At 40.1% G+C, this 16408-nt stretch overlaps 2 protein-coding genes across 8 annotated transcripts in view; both read left to right on the forward strand.

Moving 5' to 3' along the window:
- The window catches only part of ELMO1 (engulfment and cell motility 1), a 459005-nt gene that overhangs the window by 383851 nt on the left and 58746 nt on the right, over window positions 1–16408 (forward strand). The gene's annotated exons all lie outside the window — the stretch shown is intronic.
- On the forward strand, window positions 9571–10339 carry LOC128329463 (splicing factor U2AF 35 kDa subunit-like). Its single transcript, XM_053260717.1, has one exon. It carries the CDS (start codon window positions 9674–9676, stop codon window positions 10328–10330), a length of 657 nt encoding a protein of 218 aa, XP_053116692.1. The 5' UTR covers window positions 9571–9673; the 3' UTR covers window positions 10331–10339.

The raw sequence follows: 16408 nt of genomic DNA on the forward strand, positions 1-16408 counted from the left end.
TTTCAACCCTCTTCCTGATGATCCCTAGTGTGTAACTGGTCTTTTTCACAGCTGCCACACACTGAGTCAACACTTTCAATGAGCTGTCCACCACGACCCCAAGATCCCTCTCCTGGTCAGTCATCGACAGCTCAGATCCCATCAGTGTATATGTAAAGTTGGGGTTTTTTGCCCCAGTAGTGCAAGGAGGAGGCTAAGAGTATATATTTAAAATGGTTGTTCTAGAGAATAGGGCTAACTGGTAGGCTAACTTGCAAAACTATTTAAAAGGGAGCCATACACTGATAGGAGAGAATTTACTGCTGGTTCTTGTTAGGCATTGTCCTGGTGTAAGGCTTAGATAAATGGTATTGACAGTATGCAGACATGCTCCTATTTGATAATGCACCTGTTATTGTGACAGGTGGTGAGGAGGATGCTGATGCATTGTGCCCCCTCATGAGTTGTCAGCAGAGGCCTGGCCACTCAGTGCCTAGAGGTGGGTTTTGCCTTCACCACATTGCTTTCTTCAATGTGGCATGTTTGCTTTCTGCCATACAAGTCAGTAACTCCTTTTGACATGAGCATGACAAAATAAACAGGCTACAGTTAGGAAGACTGTTGAGGGGATGTTAGAACCTCACCAGAGTCACCATCACCAGTGGTGTGGGACGAATTTCCATCCAGCTAAGTAGTGTCAGGTATACTCAGGGTTACTGGAGCAAATCTTGACACAGGGCAGCCATGCTCCTGCTGGCAGATCCTCTAGAGCAGGGATTCTCAACGTTGGGTCCTCATATGTTATTGGACTTCAACTCCCATAATCCTCAACCAAAGGCCATGGGCCTGGGGGTTATGAGAGTTGAAGTCCAATAATATCTGGCGACCCAACGTTGAGAATCCCTGCTCTAGAGCAGGGATAGGCAACATGCAGCTCTCCAGATGTTGCTGAGCTTAACTGCCATTACCCCCATCAGCCACAATTTATCTTCATCCACATCTGGTAAGCCACACATTGCCAATCCCTGCTCTAGAGGGAGGAGCACAATGCATCCATACTCTGGCCCTTCTCATAACAAACATTGCGCTAGAACCAAAAGAAGAGCATGTGTTCTGGTGAGAGCTTTTGTTCAGATCGCATTCAACTGAAGTCAGTACAAAAGACGTAATCTTGGAAGAGCTAGAGATGAGCGACTTCTATTTGCTGCTTTTATCACAAGGCAGGAAATGCTTATGCCCTTACAGGTGCCAACAGGGAGTGCTCAGAGGTGCTCTTACCCCTAGACAGGGCAGATGTCCAGGGTCTCTGCATACACCGGGGGGGGGCCAATCCTCTTTAATCTGTTCTGGGTGGTGTGGTCACCGTGCTGTGCCACCAGCCCACGCTGCTCTGGGCTGCCAAGTGGCCAAGCTTGACTGTGACTTATGCCAGGTGTCCAAGCGTGACCTCTTTAGAAACAGAGGGGGGAGTCAGGAAAGAAATATGTGGGATGGGGATATGTTAAGTTGCATGTTGAAATGTGTCTATTTTTTAAAATATTTTGCATAAATAAACCTGTTTTATTTTCTTACATTCTTGTAAGCAGTTGCTGTATGTGCCCTCAAGAACCCACGTGTTAAAAATACTCTCTCTCTGTGTGTAGGGGGATGATGCCTAACTTGCAGTGGGGGTGCAGTTTCTCCAGAGGCCTTTAGGTCCAGGCTCCAAAATTTCTTCGGTACACCTCTGAGAGTGCTATAAGTGCTATATCACTTTCTCTTCTTCCCTCCCCTCATTAAGACACATTTTAGCCTGATTCTTGGCTCTATATGGAAAGAAAAAATTAAACATGAGGGTTCACATTTGAATCAATTGGTCAGTGACACAGGTTGCTAAAGACCAGTATAGAAACTCTTAACAATTAAAAGCCTTTTTTTCAAAAACAGAACTAAATTACACTAAGTGGGCTAGTTCAGGTTTTGAAAAAAAATTTAATATCAGAGATGCACATTTAAATACCATTCACCTCTACTATTCTTCTGTGCTACTGTCCATTGCCTTCCCCATGTTTAGCACATCCTGGTCAGTTAATCATAAGTCCCTTTGCTGGACAAACAATTATATTGCTTGTTAGAATTCTTTGAACTGGGAAACATCAGATTCTTTGACTCACCAGATATTGAAACTAAACAGGATAAGATGGTTGGTTTATTTATTATTTAAAGTTTTCTTATCCTGTTACAATGTATCCTCTTTCTTCCCAGGCTTTCAGTTTCACACCTCAGAACTTGAACAGACTTTGGGAGAAAATTTCCTCACCACAATTGATAAAGACAGCCTGATAGTTATTATATTTTGGCTTCATCTCCTATGCACACATATTGTGGGCCTGCACAGGCTAAAAATGTGTGCAGAGACAGGATTTAATGTAGGGAATGCAATGACTAGATCCTCAAAGAAATATTTGACCAGACACATTATTAGTCTAAATCTGCATTGTTTGAAGGCTGCAGCATCAACTGACAAGCTGCATCTATGAAAGAGCTATCAAGTACCACAGATAAAAGTTTTTTTTATCAGCCCAAATATCATGATATTCAGTGGAGGTAGTTCACATATTGAGTCATGAGTCAGCAAATGTTCCATAATCAATTGATCAACAAGCAGTTTGTCTTGTGAATTAACCCTGAGAAAGAGTAGCCTGGTTCAGATGCCATTCAGAGCCAGGATCAAATCCTGTTTTCACATGTTGTCTTCTAGTCTTGAGCATGTGTACTCTTCCATCCCCTTCACTTCCCACATCACTCCACCCTTCAACCAAGCCAGAATCTGTCATAACACTCAAACCAAGAGATCCTGGCTTTTTCTAGCCAGAGTTTTGATCCTGATTTCTCCTAGACAGAGTTAAGCCAGGTTCACCCAATCTGGACATCAAAGAACTAATCCTGACTTGTTCTAAGCCAGAATTGGAAGTAGAATCCTTCCTTCCTTCATTGAGAACTGAGCATGCACATCTGAGGCTAAGAGACAATATGTGAAAAACAAAATTAAATCCTAGCTCTTCATGATGTCTAACCTGAGCCAATGCCTAGCATTGATTTGTCCAAGGACATCCAATGAGTTCCGTCTCTTGGGTAATTTCACTCAGGCAATCCCTATTTATTTTGTCATATGGTTGTGTGCATGACTGTGCTGGTACATGGGGAAATCTTAGTGTAAACTGGATGGCAAGACAGCTGCAATGATTCTTGTGATTATGGCAGCTGGAAAGGTACACCCTCAATAGCAGATGTTTCTTCTGGTTGTCCGCATGTACCATCCAGTTCATGCTAACATTTCACTGTATCCAGGTAATGCTAACATTTTATTGTAACTATGTACATAGTGGAAAAAACAAGTGAGGTTGGATATGGGTCCTCCCACACTCAAGCCAACGCTCTTGAACACATCACCACAATGACAAACTGGTGATATAGTGCAGCAATTTGTAATTTTCTCCTGATTTATGATTGATTAGATTAAGTGCTGTCAAATCAGTGTCAGCTCTTAATGACCACATAGATTCTCTCCATGATGATCTGTTTTCAGCTTGGCCTTCAAGGTCTCTCAGTGGTGCATTCATTGCAGTTGTAATCAAGTCAATCTACCTTGCTGCTGGTCATCCTCTTCTCTTTCTTTCAACTTTCCCCAGCATTATGGATTTCTCAAGGGAGCTGAGTTTTTGCATAATGAGTCCAAAGTAGGATAGTTTGAGCCTGGCCATTTGTGCCTCGAGTGAAAATTCTGGATTGATTTGTTCTATGATCCATTTGTTTGTTTTCCTTGTTGTCCATGGTACCCTCAAAAGTCTTCTCCAGCAACAAAGTTCAAAAGCGTCAATACTTTTTTTAATCTTGCTTCTTCAAAGTCCAGTTTTCGCATCCATAGAGTATCATGGGGAAAACCATTGTCCGAACCATTCTAATCTTTGTAGGTGTAGACACGTCACGGCATCTAAATAACCTTTCCAAGGCTTTTATTGCAACCCTACCAAGTGCTAGTCTACAGCATATTTCTTGACTGCTGGATCCTTTACTGTTGATGATCAATCCTAAAAGTCAGAAGATTTTCTCCTAGGGGGGTGCTAATTGGTATGGCCTCATTTAGCACCCCTCAAGTTCTTAGGCAAAATGACAGCCAGTTGACTTGTGATATGATAATTTATGACTCATCTCACTTCCATGTATTTTGTTGCTTTAGGTTTCCTTGTAGACGGATAACATGAGATTTTTCATTCTTAGGGATGTTTTGAAGATGCTAGCTTTGCAATAGTTACAAGACCAATCAGATATCTGACCGAAAGACTTCCAGACATTCACATAGTGTCTCAGCCTGGGCTTTCCTAGAACAGATTAGACTCTTGAACATGGATGGTATTTCCCAGCATTTCAGGGAACCCAAATATGCCATGGAGGCCGATCATTCTTGTACAGCAATTATGCCAGTTTTTGAAAGTGTGGGAATCAAATTTTAGGATCACATTTAGGGTCTTTTCTCTAGGAAAAATCCTCTATTTGATATGAAAAGCAGCCGAGGTAATGACAGAGATGGATGGCAAAATTTGACAGAGCCGACAGGTAAATATTGGCCTTGCACAAACATGTTTCTAAAAATAACTTGTCTGCTCCAGAAACTCCACAGATGGCAGCAGGGCTGCCAGGGTATTGATTTAGCCAGAGTGCTCAGTGCTAAAAAGCACAGCTGTCAGCTTTGCTGGTTTTGTTCAGAGGGATACTACTGCTCCTGCTGAGAGCTGTGAGGCTCTCTACCATTTTTCTCAGGCAAGTAGAGAGAGAAATTAAGATGATGAAAATCAGGGGAAACCTTTAAAGAGGCATAGTACAAAAATAAGCCAATAGCAAAGAAAAATTGTAAGAAACATTGTTAGCCTCCCACAGGCTCCTGACCTATCTGTATTAACTAATCTATTTTAGATAGTTCAAAGGATTCTGTTCTGCTGGAAGAAGAGTTTTCTTGGCTACAGATTATCTTTTTTTAAAAGCAGCAATAGCGCCAAAAGAAATTCAAAAAATAAAGTGAAAATCTTTATTTCCCTCTCTCCCTCCTGCTCAAGGTAGCTAACAACATTAAGTGAATAGATTCCGTTCTTGTCTTGAAGGCTCACAAAGGATAAGAGGACAAAGTTGGGAATATATAGGAATAGAGATGAACATGAACCAAACTATTACTGAACACAGTAATGGCTGTGCACGATTCATCAGCAATCCTATAAACCCAGGCCGGCGTAATTATGACCCAACAAGCCAAAGGCATGAGGCATACATCGTGGCCACCCAGGGACTTGATAAATCTCCTGCTTTTGCTGCCTGCCTGGGACAGCACAAACAAAGGGGTTGTCAGTCTGGCAAGCCAAAATGCATAGCCTTGTTCAGCTTGGTAGGCCACAAGTTGTGAAGGCCTGGTGAAGATGATCTGTGGCTAACTAAATGCTTGTGTTAATTTCCTTACAATAGGACCACTTCACTAAATTAAAGGACAATCCTATAAATAGTGCTGAACAGGTGATTTCGCTCACAAGAAGCTAAATGTGGTATATTAAGCCAAAACAGTCTTCTCTTGAGTAAATCTCAGTTTTAACAGCTATACTTCATTTATAGTACATGTTGTTTTATTCATTTGCATCCAGGTCTGTCTATATTGCTGGTCCTTCTTTGTTTAGAATAGCATGCTGGTAATGGTTATTGATGCATTACAAATGCTTCTCCATTTCTATAGCATACATATATATAATTTCCTCCTCCCAAAGAAAAACCCAAAGCAATGTGGAAAAATCCAAGCTGAATATTCTGATTTACAAGACAAGAACATTACACTGTATCTGCAACCATCCACATTTGTTTCTTCAGTTTTCTCACTTACACTGTATAAATATATTATTGTAATGTAACCCAGATAACGAGGAGCTATCTCTGAAGTCAAGCTTCTCCTTCTCTTTTGAAATCCCACTTTTCATGTCATCAGCTTCTTCAGAAAGATTAACAAATAGCCCTGTCTCTCCGAGGAGACAAAGAAAAATGCATCTTATAAAAAAGTGTAACAAAGTGAAGTAACTTATAATTGCTCCATACTAATTAGAGGTTTATTGACTCATGTTTCCAGCAAGTGGAATGTTGCTCTCCCCACCGGATTTCAAGTAATGACACATTTTCTTTAAAATACCTTCTATCTTGACTTGATGACTATTTTTCCTAAGGATAAAATTTTTTCTAAAGTATATTGGGGTCCAATCCAAGTGAGAATCTAACTGAAGCTGTGAACAGTAGGGCTGCTTCTTCGTGCCACATCTTATATTTAGCTAGAGGGAAGTTTAAGCTCATAATAGAGGCTGTTTTATTTGCTATATGTTTTTCTGATTGGAGCCCAAGCCCTTATAGTTAGAAGCAGGGGTTGGTCTTGAATAGCTATAGTACGAATCACAGATGCATAGTGAGATCAGAGCTAACCATATACAGTACTAGAACATCTAACCCTAGACTGAATCAAGAGCAATTGAGCTCCATTTGCATTCCCGATGGAAGAGCATTCAAAGGAATCACCATGCCAAAACAAAAGCAAATAAAAAATTAAAAAATGATGGCCTCAGCACATGAGTCATCACCTCAGCTGTTACTCTGACTCATTCCCCATTGAGCTATCCTAATGCATCTTCTGCTCTTTGATCTTATGTGTTAACATTAAAATCTGGTAAATAAATGCAGTAAGTGGACACAGGCTTTTGTCTCTCCAAAATTTGTTTATGAAATGAAGCTAATGTTGTTGTTTTTATTTGTAAATTAATTATAGACTTGATAATTGTTGGAAATGATTATCGAAAGGATGAAGCTGTTCCCATTCATATTTCTCTCTTCTGCATGCACATTGTCTCCTAAAATTATTTTGCGGCAGTTATGTTCTTACATGTAATTAGGCTAATTCTTCCTGTTCTCAGAACCAAGAGCTGTAATGGAACATTGGGCCATCTGTCATGTTAGAAGGTTGAATCTTTTCTCTTCGGTTGTTGTTTTTTCTAGAAGTTGTTGTTAGAAGTCAGTCTGCTCATTCCCCCACCACCATTAGGAAAGTCTAGCTTCACGCAAGCAGACAGCAAAGTAGAGACTGGCATCAGTGCCATAGAGGAAGCTGCCTAGGAGCCTCTGCCTGGATCAGGAAGCAGTGTCATGCAAACAGAAGTTAGACCAGTGGAAAGCCCACCTTACATCCTTGCACATGAACCTAGGTTCCTGACAAGCAAAGAAATGCAAAAAAGCATGTGAGACTGGAGTAGCCTTTAAACTATCAGGAACCAAAGCTAGTTATGCAGATTGTGGACAGTAGAGCCCTTTTGTTCTTTGCTTCCTCTGTGTGGTAGCAGCTGTACTCACACCTACATCTAGCTGATGCTCACTTTGACATAGTCCCTTTCTATCTGCTGAACTGTATGGTGACTGTTATCTGGTTGATGGCCACAATAAAGGAATACTACCACACCCCTGTCCAAGACTGATACCTTGGACCCCTTTTTGTCTCCAGAGTTCTTATGCCTTTGGGATTTTGCACAGAACAGAACCTTATTAAAAGAGAGGTAGCAAAGCCTGATACTGCTGTGGACGTTTGGTGGTGTGAGCTGCCGATGATTGTTCCAGAGGGTCTCATCTAACCAGGCACCTGCTTTCTGCTTACCCCACGTTCCCCTTTGGGTTGCTTAGCCCCAAATTTGGAACACTGAGTTGTGGGATCCAGATTCATTAAGCTGAAATTATTCTAAAATACTTGACAAATTGAGTCTCTGGGTCACTCTCTGCCAGGCTTTCATGAGACCATGTCTGATTGCCTGAGAGCCCAACGTCTCCCTGAGTGGAACCTCCAGATAGAAACCTTTGAGTTTGGGTCATTTTCTGAGTGGGCTTGTAATGGGCTAACCCCTATACCTGACTGCCTGAGAACCCCAGGACTCCCCATTTGCTGGATTGTAGATTTGCACATAGCCACAGAAACCCGGGAGTCATGCTAGTATCCAACTGTCTCTCCTTGCACTCCTTTGGCATTACCTTCATGAAGGACCCTAAAGTGGTTGGAAGTCCTCTCTTTTGTTGTCGCACATGAAACAGCAAAAACAGCCTCTCAGAGTCTTAAATATGCCCTGGGAAAACACCCACACCCTAAGTTCCGTCAAATGTCTAGCTGGTCTTACTCTCTGCTGGAATTTTTTTCAGACAGCAACTTTACCGCAACTTTACTTTACTTTGAGAGGGTGGCTATGTGTTCACATATTGGCCAGATTTATCCCAAAGTCCGTGCGATATTTCAGAGAGTACTTCATACATGATTTGGGTTTTTCCCTCCGTATTGGAACCTAGCCTGATTTATATCCGGGGTTTAAAAAATCCTCTTTTTGCGTGTCTATTTTGCCCCAAACTCACAGTAAAGCCTTGTGGTAAACCCGCAGTAAAGCCTGCTGTCTGAAAAGCCTCCTGCAGTTCTGGCCACTATTTCAGTAGGCCCTAAAGTTTTTTCAGTGCTTTGAGTACCCTTGATGTCCTAGTAGGAAGTAAAGAAATGCTTTAAGTAGTACTCAGGCTTTGCCGGCTGAAGGTTTTATACTGGATGAGCAGGAGGAGATTGATACATGTGACATCCATTAATGCTAATGGTTATAGATTAGTAGAAAAATAGACTTGCTGTCGGCTTTTGTGCCACAGTAGACATTGTTCAAAGGTACATGTTTCCCCCTTGGCACTTATTAGCCATGAAAACAGATGTTTCTTATTTATATGCATTGCACAGTTGCAATGATTTCAAGTTATTGTGTTAAGATATTCATAGGCTTTCATAAAACAAATGTTGAATAATTCAATAGAAATTATTTAAAGCACTTCAAGTCTTACATTTAAGACTGTAACTTTTAAATTAAATGTTAACACTAGACTGCGACCATTTTACTGAAGACTGATTACATTTCTTTTCAAATTTGTTTTCAGTACTTTAAAAAAAATGGTGGTGAGTAACTCAAGCATAAGAAAAACTGGTCACTTGGCCTCTGGAAGTGCTGCTAGATGTTACCTGATATATAAAATATCTCTAGCCTTCATGATTACTGAGAAAATGACACCAGCAGAGCAGAACTATTAAAGGAGCTTAAAAATGTACATCCTCAGCAATATGGCTCATGTGCCGCTATTCATGGCTACACACAAACACTAGGGAGTGTTTTTGTCATAACAGGACATCAGGCAACCTTTTGGCTTAGTGTGTGACTGTGGAAGAAATTGTCCAACATGGTTAAAAAGAAAAGAAAAGACTGCTTCAAGTGGCCGAAAAGAAAGAATGGTTCAAAGCAACTGTGTCTAATTCCCTGAGGTCCTGAAAAGATTTACAAAGGAGTGAGAAATGCAGTGGTTGAGACGGATTGGGAAGGGCCCAATAGATACAAAAGATTTTGGAACTTAAAAGGGAAATATCACTTTACTATTACTAGATGTGATAACTAAAATGCCCTTTAGTTCAAAACATGATAGCTCCATAGAACAAAACGGATAGTGCTTATTTCAGAGACTCCAAGTTTCATAGGTATACTGAGAGCAGGCTATATGGTCTTAAAATATCCTCTTTAAAACAAAACTAAAGGCTGAGTGCTGAGGTGTTCGCCGGCCGGCCGGCCAGAGTAGGTTGTGGGAGATGGTGGAGTATCTGGCCTCCATCTTCAGTACCAAGAAAGACAAAGTCAACTGTTCTTCTTATTTCAAAATTGGAGCATGTCGTCATGGAGACCAGTGTTCTCGATTGCACAATAAACCATCATTTAGCCAGACCATTGCCATCTTGAACATTTACCGTAACCCTCAAAACTTTCCTGCTGACGGTTTGCACTGTGCAGTGAGCGATGTTGAAATACAAGAACATTATGATGAATTTTTTGAGGAGGTCTTTACAGAAATGGAAGAAAAATATGGTGAAGTAGAGGAGATGAATGTCTGTGATAACCTTGGAGATCATCTGGCTGGAAATGTATATGTAAAGTTTCGATGTGAAGAAGATGCAGAAAAGGCTGTGATTGATCTGAACAATCGCTGGTTTAATGGGCAGCCAATTCACACTGAGCTCTCCCCTGTGATGGATTTCAGAGAAGCTTTCTGCCACCGGTATGAAATGGAGTGTACACGGGGAGGTTTCTGTAATTTTATGCATTTGAAACCTATTTCTCGGGAATTGCAACGTGAGCTCTGTGGCTGCCGCCACAAGAAGCATAGATCCAGGTCAAGGTCCCGTGAGCGTAGTTCTAGATCTGAGCATTGCTCTAGATCCAGAGATCGTGGTTGTGGAGGTGGAGGCTGAGAGCGTGATAGAAGGCGGTCAAGAGATCATGAAAGATCTGGACAATTCTGAGCCATGCCATTTCTATCTTGTCTGTTAGCAGGTGTTGTAGCCGATTGACCAAACAAGTTCATAAAGAGAATTTTTTTTAAAGATGGGCTTCTGAATAAAAATTGGTAGTGATACAGTTAAAATTAAAAAAATACATACATACATACATACATACCCCCAAAAGTCAGTCCAGCAAGGTTAAAGATTGGAAGTAGGAGGAATATAACAAAGGCAAAATAGGCTATAGGGAGGTGGTGGGTGGCTGGGCACCAACTGCACACAAACAGCTCTTGAAGTTATTTTTCAGAAGAAAACAGAGATGACAGGCTTGGTCTTGGAATGGTTCATCATCACTAACTAGGACCCTTAGATGATGGGAGCAATTGGTGTGCGCTGAAGCATCCTGAGGCATATGATGGCTACTGGATATTTTCATGGGCTCATAACCTTTCCATCCTAATTGTATAACTCCAGTAGAGTTTACTTTGTCTTTGTAAGGCTCTAAGAAATATTTAGCAAAATTGAAATTTTTATTAAATAATTCATGGCTTAGCTGGTTTGTGCTTACAATTAGAAATGACTGCAAATACATGCTCCTTGCAGTGTTTGAGATCAATAATGCTTTGATTGACTTTGGAGAAATGACAGTCCAAATAATCTAGCATGGATTATACTAAGGACTCTGTGTTGTTTTCAATAATTTCATGAATGTTTCAGTGATTTGCAATATTATGCCCTTATTATAGTCATTCCAAATCTCAGAAGTTTTGTTGTTCTCTGAGTAAACATACAAGAAATTAGTAATGTTTTAAAATTATTTGAGAGTTGCCTATCCCCTGTATGATGATGTATGGCTAGGCAGCCAGCTGGGGAAATCTGTTTCCTGCCCGGCCGTTCTTCACACGACAGGCTTTATTGCGATCTCAAAGTTGACAAAAAAAGTGGATTTGTTTACCCCAGATATGAATTGGGCTACACTCTTAACGCCCAATGAAAAGCCCAAATTGTGTGTGAAGTGCTCCCTGGTGGCTCGCAGGGACTTTGGGGTAAATCTGCCCAATATGTGAACACACACCCTCCATTCTGGAGCAGTTGAGAGATGTGTGAAAAATGCCCTGTGATGACGCTTCTAATATTCTAACTGGTCAAGAGATATATTAAAAAACAATTTTGTTTCCCTAAGCTGCTATTTCAAGTTTTACTGGCTGACTTGGGGACATATTTTGGGGTGGCACAGAGCATTTCTGGGGGAAGTGGAAGATGCTGAAGGGGGCATTTTGGAGGGGCTGTATAGAAATCGAATGAATGAATGAATTCTGCCCCTGCAAAAAAAACCACACACACACACACACGCACGGACAATGCTCCAGTGAATGCTTCCCATGTAGCACCTATGCTTTGTTAGTCAAGATGTCGGCCCCTGACTTCTTTTCTTCTAGACACCTAATGGTGAAAGAAATTTTAACTTTATTAAGTAAACTGTTTAGTTAAGGAGTGCATTGCCCTTTGTTAGAAAACCATACTTCTCAAGTGTCCCTTACTCTAATGAACATCTTGCTTTTGGCTTCATTAAGATTCACACACATTTTCTCCCTGTGTATAGAGAAAAAAACATGGATGCCAATATGTATAACTAGTTAATTCATATTTGGAACCAACTGCATACTGTGGTTTCCAGGCATGTGAAATTGCCACAGGATAGACACGTTGTGTTCACAAATGACAGTGGACATGATCCAGATGAAGTTAATCACAATTAAGTCCCATTAACATTAATGGGGTTAATTATGTCTCATTTTCAGTAGTGATTAGTTAGGACTAATTAGTCTACACGTGCCCAGAGTGGTGGTAATATACAGAAGTTATTGCATATGCTGAAAATGTTATATGGGAAGCATCCAAGAAAAGGAGGAAGGTAACTACTTCCAAACCTTACAAAGTGGGGCAAATCTCAAAAGGTGCTTGCGGCGGGGGGGGGGGGGATTATTTATTGAAGTACTCCAGAAAATTTGTTGTGCCTGACACATTTTCAATGTGGTATAACTCTTAATTGGAGGCAATAATCATTTCATGTCTAATGCATGAAATATTCTCTCCTTCAGAGAGTTCTTGCCAATAAATAGATTTCTTAACACCCTTTGAGGTTTGCCTCACTTTGCTGGATGTGTGAAACATCCCCCAGACTTGTGGATTTTGGACAATTTGGTAACAGAAATTCTGTTCTGGCCATCTGCAATCTGTATGAAAAGTACAGATTGTGTTTGTCAGGAATCCACTGCTCGTGGCTGCCATTTCAGTGAGAAAGATATTTGACTTGCAAGGTGAGCAGTTACACTATTGCATTCTGGGAAGTTTAGGCACATATAACAGACTGTTTAGTTTTAAAAGGAAAGAGGTTTTTGAGGTTACTATGTCTGTGTCTGTCTGTATGTCCCCCTCTAATCCTGTTTGGGTTCACAGCCCAATACAAACCAAAATCACAGCACATTGGAGCGTGGGTTAGGGGACCCCACAGGCACATTTTTTGCCAATCTACCATTTTGGTTCAAGATGGTGGCTAAAGTATAGGTAATACTCTCTGAGAGTCATGTGCTGACAGTCAAATGCAAATTCAATTCATAGCATATTGGAGGAGTGGCCTAGGGAACCCCAGTGGAGGGTTGTTGGTGATTGCCAGTCTGTAGAGAAAGCTCTGCCATGGGAAGTGACAGTCTCAGACAATGACCCCCCTCCTCCTGGCCTATGGACATGACCCAACCTGCATGCTGCCGTTGTCCTACCTCCTCTCTACTGCTGCCCCTGGTCTCTTCTTCAGCTCCCCCCCCCCATCACTGACCCCACCACACAACTCACTGCCCTGCCCCCTGGGCCAGAGCCTAGCATTAATCACCACTCCTCTTCCCCTTGATGATCTCATCTTCAGCGGCCCACTTTGTCTCCACCATTTTGGGTACAGCCAACCAGAGGACAGAGGAGGCTGCTAAAGGTAAGATTGGCAAGTGAAAGTGGAGCAGTGATCAATGTTGAGCTTGTCCACCAGGCAGGGCCAGCAAGGCAGGGGATTGGGTGTCAGAGCTGAACTCACCCAGAGGTCAGGGCAAGCAAGAGAGGGTGGGGTGACGCATTGCAACGCACCTCAAGCAATGACAGACAATGAGCCATCTTTGTCAATCTACCACGTTGTTTCAAGTCGGAGGCCACTCAGAGTATAGGCAAAATCCCTTTGTTATGCATGTGTTGACAGTTAGATATAAATAGGAGACAAGAGCCACCACGTCTAAAGAAGCGGAAAGTAGACTTCATTCGTAGTACTTAGAACTACTTTGCCTGTTAGTGCAGCCCTGCTTACTTTTTTTTTTTCCCTTATACTTTTTATTCAATTTTCACAACACAAAAGGACAAACACAAACGCTACAAGCACTCACAAACACACATAATAAAGACTTCAATCTCATCATTGGAAGAAGTGTTGTTAACAATAACCGGATCTTGCCTATAGATTAAACATTCTCTCCCCAATAGTTCATATAGAAAACAGCTTTGGGGTGTTTTTGAAACATTTGTTGTTAGCCCTCAAAAGCCTGACAGAAATCAATTTTGTGATGTATTTTTAAATAGACAAGAAGAGGGTCCCGTTCTTTTTAAAAATCTTCAAATTTATTTCTTAGTAGTCATGTTAATTTTGCCATTTCTGCCAATTCTAGTACTTTAAGAATCCAATCCTCTTTAGACGGGCATTGACTGTCTTTCCATTCGCGCAAATGTCAGTCTTGCTGCCGCTGTTAAGTACATGAAGAGGGTCCAATATTTCCTTGGGAGAACATTGTTATCAATACCTAATAGTATTGATTCTGGACTCTTGGGAAAAGTCGTTTTGAATACTTTTTAAAGCTCGTTATATATTAAGTCCCAATAACCTCTCGATTTATTACATGTCCACCATAAATATATATAGGAACCCTCTTCTTTCTTACATTTCCAACATTTATTTGACATATTCTTATAGATTACGGCCAGCTTTTGGGGCCTAAGATACCATCTGTACATCATTTTCAAAATATTTTCCTTTAAATTAGAGCAAGCAGTAAATTTTATATCTTTTATCCAAAGTTTTTCCCATTTTTCCAGATCGATGTTATAACCAAGGTCCTGGGCCCATTTAATCATTGAGGTTTTTACTACCTCCGTTCTTGTGTCTTCCAATAGTAATAGGCCATACATCCTGGAAATGAGTTTTTCTTCCTTCTCGCACAACTGTAGTTCAAATTCTGACTTTAGTAGGTTAAAACCATTTTTACAGTCTTGCTTAAATAAAGCATTGATTTGATGGTATTGGAACCAAGAGATATTCCAATCCTGCATATGTTCTAACTTTTTAAGTTCGTATTTTACACCTTGAGGGACGAGCAATTGTCGATACGTGGGCCAAGATTGTTGCATATTTTTCTGTTTTCTAGATATAACTTCCAATACCCAAAGTGGGATTTTTGCTTCTAACAAAAATTTATTTTTCGTCCATACCATATATAGACTTTTTCTAACATAATGATTGAAAAATTCTTTATTTACTTTTACCTTGTCATAAAATAAATATGCATGCCACCCAAATCTTAAATCAAATCCTTCCAAATCCAGCAATCTTGGATTTTTTAATGTAATCCATTCTTTATCCAGGTTAGGCATATTGCTTTGAAATATAACTTAAAATTTGGTAGTGCAAATCCTCCTCTCTTCCTATCATCTGTTAGATTTTTAAAGTTTATCCTTGGTTTTTTGCCTTGCCAGACAAAATTCCTTACATCTTTGTGCCATTGGACGAAAATTAACATTGAATTTATTATTGGAACTGTCTGAAAGAGATATAACATTTTAGGAAGAACATTCATTTTAATAACAGCAATTCTTCCACTTAATGATAAATTCAGTCTATTCCATCTACTCAAATCCGTCTTTATTTCTTTCCAGGTTTTGATATAATTATTTTGAAACAATAATGCATTGTTTGTGGTAAGCATCACGCCTAAATAATTTACCTTTTTTTCCACTTTAAAACTGGATCTCAGAGCAAATCTTTCATTGTCTTCGTTGTTCATGTTTTTGGTTAATACCTTTGTCTTTTCTTTATTTATATAGAATCCTGCCAAGTTCCCATATGATTCTAATATCTCCAATAGTGTATCAATTGATTCTAAAGGATCTTGTAAAAATAACACTATATCATCTGCAAAGGCTCTTAATTTATATCTTTGTGTCCCTATTGTCAATCCTTGTATTTTAGTCTCTTTCCTTATCATCCTACACATAATTTCCAAAACCAGTATAAACAATAATGGGGATAGGGGACAGCCTTGTCTAGTAACTTTTTGAATACTAAAATAATCTGTAAGTTCTCCATTAACCTTAATATTTGCTTTTTGTTCAGAATATATAGAGCCAATCACCCTTATGTAATTAACTCCAAACCCTACAGTTTCCAAAGTTTTCAACATGAATTGCCAGGAGATATTGTCGAATGCTTTCTCTGCATCCAAAAATAACATGGCCAGTTGTTTATCATTATGTTTTTCATAGTATTCTTGTACATTCAAGATGGTTCGTACATTATCCTTTATTTGCCTTTTAGGTAAGAATCCCGCCTGATCTTCATGAATTAACTCTACTAAGATCCCCTCCATTCTTTTAGCAAGTATAGAAGCATATAGTTTGTAATCGTTATTAAGCAGGGAGATTGGTCTATAATTTTTAACCAAAGATGTATCTTGACCGGGTTTTGGTATTAGTGTAATAGTCGCCTGCCTCCATGACTCAGGAAACCAACCTTTCATCATAATTTCATTCATTGTCCATTGTAATGGTTGGGACAATACTTCACTAAAGGTTTTATAATATATAATTGGGAGCCTGTCTGGCCCTGGCGATTTCCCCCCTTTTGCTCGCTTAATAGCATCCTTAACTTCTTCATTGGAAATTGGAAAGTTCAGTTTTTCCCCTTGTTCAGAATTTAATTGTGGTAAGTTTCTTAATTGTAAAAATTGTTCTACTTTATTT

This window comes from Hemicordylus capensis, chromosome 6, assembly GCF_027244095.1.
Source record: "Hemicordylus capensis ecotype Gifberg chromosome 6, rHemCap1.1.pri, whole genome shotgun sequence".
Taxonomy (NCBI): Eukaryota; Metazoa; Chordata; class Lepidosauria; order Squamata; family Cordylidae; genus Hemicordylus; species Hemicordylus capensis.